Source organism: Pan troglodytes, chromosome 4 (assembly GCF_028858775.2).
Source record: "Pan troglodytes isolate AG18354 chromosome 4, NHGRI_mPanTro3-v2.0_pri, whole genome shotgun sequence".
NCBI classification, from domain to species: Eukaryota; Metazoa; Chordata; class Mammalia; order Primates; family Hominidae; genus Pan; species Pan troglodytes.
This window is the reverse complement of record NC_072402.2, coordinates 137015686-137028146: the sequence shown is the minus strand read 5'-3', so window position 1 is coordinate 137028146 and position 12461 is coordinate 137015686. Positions and strand designations below refer to the sequence as shown.

At 37.6% G+C, this 12461-nt stretch overlaps 1 protein-coding gene across 12 annotated transcripts in view; it reads right to left on the bottom strand.

Moving 5' to 3' along the window:
• MATR3 (matrin 3) overlaps positions 1 to 12461 on the bottom strand; it is a 37992-nt gene that overhangs the window by 21059 nt on the left and 4472 nt on the right. For 6 of the 12 annotated variants that reach the window (NM_001205232.1, XM_009449481.3, XM_063810094.1 and 3 more), the window contains 1 exon segment: positions 2234 to 3323. In NM_001205232.1, the coding sequence (NP_001192161.1) occupies positions 2234 to 3145 (912 nt within the window). In that variant the 5' untranslated portion in view covers positions 3146 to 3323. 12 annotated transcript variants of the gene reach the window in all.

The following is a 12461-nucleotide window of genomic DNA, read 5'->3' as shown; positions in this document are numbered from 1 at the left end:
AAAATTTTTCATTATCTACTTCCATCACAGAAATTTTCTCTAAGGTCATTTCTATAGCGGTTAGAGGGTCCACTGCTAAAGTGAGTAAAGATTTTTTCAATATAATGCATATACGTAAAAAACATAGTAAAGCAACTAGAAAACTAGAAATTCAGATAATCCATGTGTTTAAACTTCTTAAAGTTGGTCCAATTTACACATTTAAACCACAGAATTAAACAAAAGGCCTCTAAAATAGTTCTCAAATGTACTCAGTATTTTGACAGAATACCAAAACTAGCTAGGACCTAAGCATTTTTACAGGCTAAAAGTACCTCTTGCACTAGGGTAGTGTATCTTACTCTTGAATCCATAGTTTCATCAAAATATGTAAAAACTGCTCTTTTGTTAATTTAGATCCATTTAAGTTATTAGCCTTCTTCAGGAACTAGAAAGTAGCAAAATTTGAAGGAAAAAAGCATAATCATACATAAAAACAGAAACTTTTCTCGAAGTCCTCTCATGGTTCCATTGTGTTCCTTTATGATGTCCCAACAGCTTAATGACTCCAGTAGCGAAGATTTTTTAAGTCCCTTCACATCACTCTCATTTGAGACACTTGTAACTATCTATTTTCCTCAGAATTTAGAGACCCTTTCTGAGAATATTGGTCATACTGACATTTCTGCTATTATTTCCTTATAAACAGGCAAGAAATAACGCAGAAAAAATTGGAGTCACCAGTGTTTAATGGACCTTTTCATTCTATGAATTCACACGGGACCTAAAATTTAAAGTTTAGTGCTGATCAGAAACTAAAATGAATTCCACGATATATTTAGTAGAGCCAACAAATTTAGGAAAAGGTAACACCCAAAACATATACCAATTAAAATTTGCTGGCTTTTGTGAGTCTGGGGTTGTATTTCTTAATGAAAATACATCTTCTTAAATGTTTAAATAAACCTAAATTTAGCATTTATGTTAATTTACTTTGGTACAGATTAAAGATTAAAAGACAAAAATACTGAGATCCAAACACAAGGAAAGGGAGTGATTGGTAATACTCTTTAACAGAATATTAAAAACAATGGTATGATTTAGTCTACTAAAAAAAAATCCATACTCATTTACTAAAAAATGCTTATCAAAGGATTAGCTATGAAAAGAAAATGACCCTTCCAGATGTTACTGTAAAGAAAAACCCTGTAACAGTAACCATCAAATCAATTTCATGGCAGCAACTTGTTCCAGTTAAGTAGAGCACATCAGGAAAAAATGGACGGTCACAGATTATAGATCAAGCTAGTGGGGTGCTATAACAATGACTTTAAGTCAACTGCACCATATATTGGGGGAAAAAAAGTCAGAATGAGTAACACTGAAAAAGTTGAAAGAGAAAGGACAACATATTTAAAAGGGCATTTTGAAAAAGTTCCCATTTTGCCAGATGTGATAATTAAAGCAAAGGAGAATTAGATTTTCTTTTCAAATGACTATTTCAGAAGTCTAAGCCTAACTCAGAAAAAGAATTTGTTTATGAGGAACACAGAGCAGGATACTGTAGTAGTTGATTTGTCCAAGTCTCTAAAGGGATAGATGTAATATGGGATAATAAAAAGTGAGTTTTGAAGTATGTTTAAGAAAGTTGTGGAAAAGGAGAAAAAAAATGATGAAAAATTTCAGTCATAGTATGAGAGTTTGTGTTAAAGGGAAATTAAAAAAGGAAGAATGAACTAATCTAAAATATGAAACATACTGAAACAAACACCAGGGCTCTACATTAACTCTTTCCCTGTAGCCACAGATAAGGAAAAAAAGAGAATTGTTCAAGAATACATCTTTACTACATACAAATCAGCAATCAAGACAGATGGAGAGCTGAAATCTAGCATCCTGAATGGCAGAGCACATTGACTGCAAAAAAAATACTTAAAACAATTCAACAAAGCAGACAAAAAAAACCTGCTTAAATATATGATTAAGAAGAACATATTGATGCCAAAAACCAACAAGATAATCTCAGTGGATGATAGCTTTGTGGCCAGAAGTAATCTAGGCAGAATATATTAATGTAAAGCCCTGGTTTAAAATGCTCAAAAACAATTACCTTCCAAATAAAGTAAGTGTTCTCAAAAGTTTAAAAATGCTTGATCAACTCAATGTCATCAGACTACAGAATTAGAGTCAAAGATATAGGTAAATAGGCACTACAATGTAAAAGAAATTAGAAGCATCTGTTGAGTTAACTCACCTTATTAGAATGAACTGGCAAATCACATATAGAGCACAGATGGGGATAACCCTTCGGTAAGAGTCCATGGAAGTCTTCAATATTGCTACTTGGAGGAGCGCCTCTCTTTTTCTCAAAGAGAGATCTCTCTTGTAAGGGGCCAGGACCACGTCCCATTCTCTCATACTCACTGTCAAATTTATGATAGTTATGCGAGGTCTCACCAAAAAAAGAATCATCCCTACACCTTTCTCCATCTCTTAATCTGTCATCTTCATAATCCATTCTGTCATAATAACCAGATTCTTGAGAACGACTTCCATGGTCATAATCAAGCACTGGGTTGAGACTAGGACCACGATCATCAAAACTATCTCTTCTAAAGTGCCTTTTTTCTTCCCAATCATCCCTAGGTACTCTGTATGGTGGCTCCCGTGTAGCAGATCTGCCATCTCTACCATAACTCAAGGTAGGGCCTTCTTCAGTTCTCCTCCTTTTAAGCTGTAGAAGGATTTGGGGCAAATTCTCAGGAGTAATCTTGTCCTCTGGATAACGACTCAGTTCATCTAAGTCTCTAGCAGACAGACCAAAGCTGGCCAAAATGTTACTGGCCTGGTCTGCATCTCCACGGTGTTGAGAAGATAAAGGAAGTGGACCTCTACTTCCAATGTTAAATATAGACTGCAAATTATGGGAAGAAGTACTAGCAGAAGACAGTGCACTATGAGCTCCTTGTTGATTCAATGAAGAACTCATTCCAAGATTCATTAAACTAGCAAGGCGTGCAGTACCCTGGTTCATCCTTCCAAGAGATGCTGGCATACTTAAAGACTGGGTAGCAGCAGCAAGAAGGCCTATTCCTGCCGCAGACAGGTCACGCCCATGACCCTGTGAGTCCCTACTGAGAGATGACTGCTGGAATGACTTGGACATTGTAGAACTAGCTCTTGTCTATTTTATAGATTAAAAAAAAAATTTTTTTTTAAGACGGCCAAAAAGAAAGCTCAAACTAGAAAGCTAGGTTAACTTTGCTTCAAAAAATGGTAACGCCAAGAAAAAGGATCAATAAGGACTGCAGAATCTTCTTCAAGCTGAGAACCAGCAGACAACTCTGTAGAAAAATAAGCAATTTTAGTCATAAATCCCTTTAAGCAGATGCCGTTTTTTTAAGAAAAAAAAACTTATGCATCATGTTGATTTAAAAAAAAAAACATTTAAGATCTCAAACTTACAAGGAATTTATTACATATCTTAAACAGATTCGTGATGTATGCAGAGCCTGCATATAGATATTTAAAAAGTAGTATTTCATGCTAAAGCTTAACTATTAAAGGGACTTTCATACTGAGTTTAAAAACATGTAAATTGAAAGGTTAGATGTCTGAGTACATCAAAATTTCAGTAAAAATATAGATGGGTTTCTTCTTTTAGAAGAATAAAAATACACCCTATAGTATGATGCTTAAGTTCCAGAAGACTAAAAACAAAAAAATCAAGGTCAGCAAGTCAAAGATGAATCAGTTGTACTGTGCTTTGGAAAATGAGACCTATTATCACTATCAGAAAGAACCAAGTAAAATCACAAGTAAATGAAGCTTAGGTTTCAAGTACCTAATATAAGATATAAGACCAAACATAATAGCTGAGACCTTTATACAGCAAAATCAATTTGAGGTGAAGATAGATGTGAATAAGAAAAATAAGTCATTTCCTATAGTTTTAAGGATTGCTGCCCAAATTTAAGTTATACAACTAATTGCCTTCTTACTGACCATCCTACATCAGGCAGTGTTTACTTCATATCTAGTCTTTTAAAGTAAGGAGAACTAACTCTGGTCAGTACAGGAATAGGAGCCCTCCCAAGAAAAAACCTAGGTACAGGAAATACAGGTGATTTAAAGAAGGGAACTCCCCAAATCAGCATCCATCAGTACTCATTTAATGCTCAGGGCTACAGCACATCTAGAGCACAAAACAGGTAAAAATGAAAATGAGATCTTGGTTACACAGTTTCCTGTAAACTTTTCACAAGAATAGCCCAAATCACCTGGTAAATTTATGTTCTGATTATGATCCCCCAAGACGTGTTTCTAGATGAAATTGTTTTCTTTCTTAAATCATTATTGTTGTACCTCAGAAACTGTCACATAAGAATTTCCAAATCATTTATATCACGATTGTCATAAAATATTAGTTGAAAGATATACATAACATCTTCAGTGAAACAATTTTATAATCACAACTACATACAGAGGTAAATCTGAAGTTGTTGGGTACAGAATTCTATGAGGCATTGCTTAAATTTTCTATTTTTTGATCACCAATACACTCAGCACTGGTAGCTTAATATGTTAAACTTTAACAGTAAAACCAGACAATATCCAGTAGTTACAAGTCTATTACAGGATCAATTTCACCAATGATAGATTAAAGCAAGGATACAATGGACAAATACAGTGGCAAAGGAAGTATAAAAAAAGTTGCAGGCAAGAAAGATTTAGACTGGATTTTTAAAAATAGATATAATCAAGTTTTAAAAGACACAGAAATGCTATAAGAGGTGGCTGGAGTTACAGGAAGATGTTTTTGCACACCAAGAAAGATGAATTTGAGAAAATACACCAAAGAAACTATTAATAGTTCTAGACAAGATCCACTATGTAAACTACTTAAGCTTTAAGATTAATAAAGACGAGAATAAGTGGACTTCTTCGGATGAAAGTTTCTTTGATATGTCTTATAAATGCGAGACAGAATGGCAGCTGAGATGCTATGTAAATGGTGGTGGACCCTCTAAATTTTCACACATATTTTTACAAATCAAATCCTTTAGAGGGTTTTTCAAAATAAAAATGTTGAAGTATCAGGGTTATTAACTGCAGCTTTGACCTTCATGTTGTAGCCAAAGCTTTGCATTACTGAAAAGTCAGTCTTTTGAATTATTTTTTCCCTAAGAGAAATTATATAATGGTATTACAATTATGTTTAAAATTTTTAAAACGGCCATATTTTAAGGAAATGTGACTGTTAGACTACAGAGCTCTGAATTACATTTTTTGGTAGCTCATAGGAAAACAGTGGATCAACAAAAGGAAAAAGTTAAGAGAAGCAAAGGTAAAGGATAACCTTAAGACAAACAGAAAATGAATGTCAGAAAAACTCAGAAAAGAGTCAAGACAAACAATGTAAATCCCATGACAACGTGTAATTCCATAACAACCACCTTAGTAGTTTTAAGATACTCAGTTTCAACGTAAAATGCAGCTCCATCAAGGATATTAGGGTAAAATTAGTGAAAAGCAACTTAAGTTAGATTTTGGATTAAACCACAAATTAAACTAAATTCTTAAAAATGGTTTTATTAGAACAAAGTTGGGAGAAACCAGATGTGGCAACATTGTTGAAAAAGCATTTATGAAAACAGTTCCTCTATCATGTCAATGCTGAACATAAGATGTACAAGCCACTTCTAAAGGCTCATTCACATGGGCCCCACTGCCTATTAGCAAAGGCAGCACAATATGGAGACATTTACTAAAGATTTACAAAAGATTAGCTCCTTTTACTGTATTGTTTTTTCCTGTAATTATAAAATTGCCTTTCTATAGGAAACTGCACTAGAGGTTAAAACAATTTTGAATATAGTAGCTTTGGGAGAACATTTATTATCAAAATCCAATTTACCTATTTAAAATCTCTATATACTAGTGTAAATGCCCATCAATGCAGAACTCTTCACTTCCAAAAAAGAAAGCACCTGCACCCCCCTAAAAACTATCAACATTACCCACAATTTCACTACACAAATGCCATTTACTACAATCTTGATAACCAAATTCTTTTTTTTTTTTTCAGATGGAGTTTCACTCTTGATGCCCAGGCTGGAATGCAATGGCACGATCTCGGCTCACTGCAACCTCTGCCTCCTAGGTTCAAGTGATTCTCCTGCCTCAGCCTCCCAAGTAGCTGAAATTACAGACACACACCACCACTTCCAGCTAATTTTGTATTTTTAGTAGAGACAGTGTTTCTCCATGTTGGTCAGGCTGGTCTCGACCTCAGGTGATCCCCCTGCCTCGTCCTCTCAAAGTGCTGGGATTATATAGGCATGAGCCACCACGCCTGGCCCAATAACCAAATTCTTAACAAATTAGCTTAAAAATTCATTTTTATAGGCAACTCAAAACAAACTGTAACTTAAAATTATTTTATGATACAATTTTAAGCTGTTTAAAAATGTTAGCTTCACATTCAACATCTAAACAAATCTGAATATCATCCCTATGTATGGTTAGGAAACATTTCAGTTAATATTCTACCTCCCATTACATGAGAATCTGATTTTTGTTATTGGCTTTTTCTTCTCCAATTAAAAGAACTAGAGTACTAAAATATTTCTGAAAAATTTCACATACCCTGAAAATTCACGGAGAACAGAAGCAAACAGCTGTTCCAGATCTAAATTTCCTTAAAGATTACCGGTAAGTCCTTAGTCATTCTTTCAGAGTAATATCTAGCAGAATTACTAAAATAAGCGCAAGCTAACTTTAGTTTCTTAGAAGGTATTACAAAAAAATGAAAAGATTTTTAGTTTAAAAAAAAAAAAAAAGACAGTGTCTGCCTCCTTCATTGCCCAGGCTGGAGTGGAATGGCATCACACCTGGGAGTGCATTGCCCAGGCTCACTGTAACCTCTGCCTCCCAGGCTCAAACCATCCTCCCACCTCAGCCCAAGTAGCTGGGATTACAGACATATGCCACCATGCTCGGCTAGTTTTCATTGTTTTGGTAGAGAGGGGGTTTTCACCATGTTGGCCAGGCTGGTCTCGAACTCCTGGGCTCAAGCAATCCTCCCGCCTTGACCTCCCAAAATGCTAAGAGGTATCTAACTACTCCACATGGATCTTCAGCTATGCTCTCAACTGTGTGAGATAATCACTCCTTTAAATAATTTTTCTCTGGCAGGGCGCAGTGGCTCACGCCTGTAATCCCTGCACTTTGGGAAGCTGAGGTGGGTTGATCACGAGGTCAAGAGATCAAGACCATCCTGGCCAACATGGTGAAACCTCGTCTCTACTAAAAATATAAAAATTAGCTGGGCATGGTGGCGCGCACCTGTAGTCCCACCTACGTGGGAGGCTAAGGCCGGAGAATCGCTTGAACCTGGGAGATGGAGGCTGCACTAAGCCGAGATTGGGGCACTGCACTCCAGCCTGGGCCACAGAGCAAACATCCGTCTCAAAAAACAAAACAAATAAAAAAATAATTTTTCTCTTCTCAGTCTTTGTAGTCAGAATTAAAAAAAAAAAACAACTAATTTGAGATGGTTTACCCATAAAACTATGAAAGATTATTTATGGTTTAACCATAAAACTAGAGATACTCAGGGAAAAAAATACCTTCATAATGACATTATTTTAACTTCACATTGAAACTTACAAGCAACAGCTAGAAAACTACAGTTCCTTATATTTTCCTCTTCTGAATTGCAAGAAATGCTCAGATTTTCCAAATGTTCTATCAAGGCCAATCACCTTGATCATTTATTAGCTTATTCATGTGAAAATATACCAAATATGTTTTAGGTAGCAGTCAACAATACCAATTTAGTAAAAATGTCTTAACCTATGTCACTGATAGATGGCAGACATAGTTGACTGTCAGTAATTTCAAAGCAGCACCATTTGGAAGGTAGCTGCTTGATTTTTGTCATAAATCACACAAAAATATTGATTCCTGCGGTCAGGACTTTCAAACCAAGCATCCAACTTATTTTCAATTCAAGAACAGGTTTCAGTTACTATTTAAATTTTTCTTCATTTATTAAATTTTATAATGGTTTTATAAAGAATTTACCATAGTTTCCATTTTAAAAGTACTACAAGTTTTCATTTTAATGGTGTATATAATATTTCCTAATATATTTTGTAACAATTATTTCATTTAAGGGTTTTTTTGAAGTATGCTGAAGAACTACATTTTTTTCCTAGAGTTTCAGCCACTTTCAAATCTTATGCTCTCTAATCTATGTTTTTGAGTGTCACAATCTCATCTCAGTATGGCATGTACCTTGAGTGGCTTAAGAGTTTTTAAAATAGGCCAGGCGTAGTGGCTCACACCTGTAATCCTGCACTTTGGGAGGCCGAGGCGGGCAGATTACCTGAGGTCAGGAGTTTGAGACCAGCCTGGCCAACATGGTGAAACCCCGTCTCTACTAAAAATGCAAAAATTAGCTGGGTGTGGTAAAGTAGCATGTGTCATCATACAATAGAAAAGATAAAAAAGTGTAGTGCCAGGAAGGCTGAAATACAAGCATGAATATTTTCAAGTGCTTTAAGACCACTGTTCTTAATCCATCTAACAGACGTGAAGTCAATTTTTAGTCCACTTCTTGATCCTTAGGCTAATGAATGACAAGAATGTTGCAGAGTGGCGGCAGCTGCTGAGAAGACAGAAAACTACTTGTTAACCAGTGTAAGAAATTCCCACTCAGACCCGGAATAATATTGTCTTCTTTCTAGGTTTAAAATTTTTTCCCAGTGACCTTCAATCAGGCAAGAAATAGTTTCAGATTAGAACTACACAGAATTGATGGAGTAAACCCGTATTACAAGACAGAAAGTTACCCCGTTTACCTGATGATGTTCATTGTCTATTTGAACTACGACATAAACTTGGCTCTTTACTTTCTTCTCTGCTTAAGCAAAATCAGTGATTTCTTTCAAGGCTCCATTCTGGGCTGGGCGCGGTGGCTTATACCTGTAATCCCAGCCCTTTGGGAGGCCGAGGCGAGAGGATCACTTTAAGGTAAGGAGTCCGAGACCAGCCTGGCCAATATGACGAAACCCCATCTCTACTAAAAATACAAAAATTAGCCGGGTGTGGTGGCACACGCCTGTAGTCCCAGCTACTTGGGAGGCTGAGGCAGGAGAATCGCTTGAACCCGGGAGGTGGAGGCTGCAGTGAGCCAAGATTGTGCCACTGTACTCCAGCCTGGGTGACAGAGTGAGACTCTGTCTCAAATAAAGAAAAAAGGCTCCATTCTGTATCCCTAAGAGCCCTATTCTCTTGACTTCCATAAACATTTCTACAACTATTTCATACATACTGAATTTTGGGGGCCCAAAAGCCTTCGTGCGAATCCTGGTTCTATTACAAACAGCTGTGTGACCTTGAGCCAAAAAGGGTGGTGGGAAATAAAAATAATACCTACTTCATAAGACCATAAAGACTCGATAAATTAGGCCAGGCACAGTGGCTCATGGCTGTAATCCTAGCACTTTGGGAAGCTGAGGTGGGAGAATCACTTAAGGCCACAAGTTCGAGACCAGCTTGGCCAACATGGGAAAACCCTGTCTCTACCCAAAAATACAAAAAAGAGACAGGTGTGGTGGCAGGCGCCTGTAATCCCAGCTACTCGGGAGGCTGAGGCAGGAGAATCACTTGAACCCAGAAGACAGAGGTTGCAGTGAGCTGAGATCATGCCATTGCACTCCAGCCTGGGCAACAAGAGCAAAACTCTGTCTCAAAACAAAAAACACCAAAAATCAGCCAGGTGTGGTGGCATGTGCCTGTAATCCCAGCTACTGGGGAGGCTGAGGCAGAAGAATCACTTGAACCCTGGAGGCAGAGGTTGCAGTGAGCCACTGCAGCCTGGGCGACAGAGTGAGACTCTGACTCAAAAAGACTTAATAAATTAGTCTAAATAAAACATCTAAAATAGTGTCTGACACACAGCACCGTAGTAATCATCTCATTTGGTATAATCTGATCCTCATAAACCTAAGAAGGTAAAATCTATTTTTCTTTTTTAGATGAGAAAAACTTTTAGAGGCAAAAGGACTGAGATCCAAAGACAAACGAATAAAGAGCTTATAAACTTTTTATCTGCACCATAGTCTCTTTCATGTGTCAACTTTAATGTCATACTGGTCACCAGGAATCAGCTTTCAAAAACAGACTTAAAGACTGGTAGTAACTTTTGTTTTTGAGACAGAGTCTCGCACAGTTGCCAGGGCTGGAGTGCAATGGTGTGATCTTGGCTCACTGCAACCTCCGCCTCTCGGGTTCCCGTGATTCTCCTGCCTCAGCCTCTGGAGTAGCTGGGGTTACAGGCGCACACCACCACACCTGGCAAATTTTCTGTATTTTTTAGTAGAGACAAGGTTTCACCATGTTGGCCAGACTGGTCTCGAACTCCTGACCTTGTGATTCACCCACCTTGGCCTCCCAAAGTGCTGGGATTACAGGTGTGAGCCAACTGGTAGTAACTTTCAACAGACAAGCTAAAGAACAATACACCATCTATATTGCAGTAATTCTAGTAAAAGTGGAAAAATTAAACATCTTCCTTCTTCATTCTGTATTGCCAACCTGTGTTTAAATCACCCTTCACCCTGCATCCTTAACCTGTTTCCCATCCAAGCACTAACCAGGCCCAACACTGCTTAACTTCCAAGATCAGACGAAATCAGGTGCGTTTAGGGTGGTATGGCCATAGATCTTACCTTTCTATTCTCTCTGCCATAATCTTAGTCCTCCTGCTTTTTAGCTAGCCTCCTGGCATCAAAGCTCACACCTCATCATCTTTCAACATAAACAACCTGAAACATCACTCATTTCACACTCTCCTGGCTCAAAAACCTACTACTCCCTACCACTTACCACATGAAATCCACACTACGATTTCCTTTTTCAAGACAGGGTCTTCCTCTGTTGCCCAGTGCAGTGGCACAATCTTGGCTCATTGCAGACTCAATCTCTTGGGCTCAAGTGATCCTCCTTGGTCTCAGCAGGGACCACAGGCATGCACCACTATACCCGACTAATTTTTAACATTTTTAGTAGAGACAAGGTCTCACTACGTTGCATGAGCTGGTCATGAACTGGTCATGAACTCCTGGGTTCAAGTGATCCTCCTCCCTCAGCCTCCCAAAGTGCTGAGGTTATAGACATGAACCACTGTGCCCTGCCTCATGTATAATTTTCACTGCCTTTCATATATTGGTTCCATTCTACTTCTCTAAACCTTTTCCCCAACCATAACCAAACACCTTATAGAAACGTCTGCTTACTATTCCATTTACAGAAACTACTCAATGCTTGTGTAAATAAAATTATTAGCTGGGATGCATCCCTCTGTCATTTCATGTAATACCAGTTAATTTTCTCAAGGCCCAGCATCCCCTTTTAATCATTCAATGTATTATACAAACCAGTGTATATAAAAATACGAAACAAAACATTAACGAGACTTTGGAAATAAATCTACATAGCAATTTCCAACGACTCCCCTTGTTTTTAAGTTTGACTACTTAATGTATGTACCCTTAAAAAGTGTTATTTTTGCATTTCTGAACTTCATGCAAATTGACTTAAAATGTACTGTTCTGACTTGCTTTTAAAAACTGATTTATCCACAATTGTGAGTTAAACCTACATTTTCACTGCAATATAGGTATCATTATGTATGCACATGTACTTATCTATTCTGCAGATGATGAACATTTAAGTTGTTTTCAATTTCTTGCCATTACCAAGAACAACGCTGTTTCTTGGTGTCCCTTGGTGCAAAACTGCAAAACTTCCTCCTCCATGGTGCTCTTCCAAAATACCATGGCCCACACAAAGACAGACACAAGCATTAAAACTGATAGCCTTTTCCAATCTTTTCAGTCACATATCTAAAAATCTCTCAACTCCTAGGCTTTTCTCTCTGCTCTAGTTTTAATTATCCATTAGATTTTTCTACATGCAAAGAATATTTGGAGTTCAAATGTTTGTGTTTCTTTTCTTTTTGAGACAGTCTTGCTCTGTCACCAGCCTGGAGTGCAGTGGCACGATCTCGCCTCACTGCAACCTCCGCCTCCCAGGTTCAAGCAATTCGGCTTCAGCGTCTCCAACAGCTGGAATTACAGGAACGCGCCATCACGACCCGCTAATTTTTGTATTTTTAGTAGAGACGAGGTTTTCCGTATGTTGCCCAGGTTGGTCTCGAACTCCTGGCCTGAAGTGATCTGCCCACCTCAGCCCCCAAAGTGCTGGGATTACAGGTGTGAATCACTGCACCCAGCCAAATGTTTGTACTTCTTTGACATTATTCTTTCCCCAACTACTGCCTAAGTTGGGTGCTCAAATAATTGACTTTTAATTTTCACATATGGTATAGGTTCCTGTGTGTTACTATACCAAAGAGGGACGGTTAATATCCTAATAATCCTCACAAAGGAGGAAAAAAACCAAACACATCA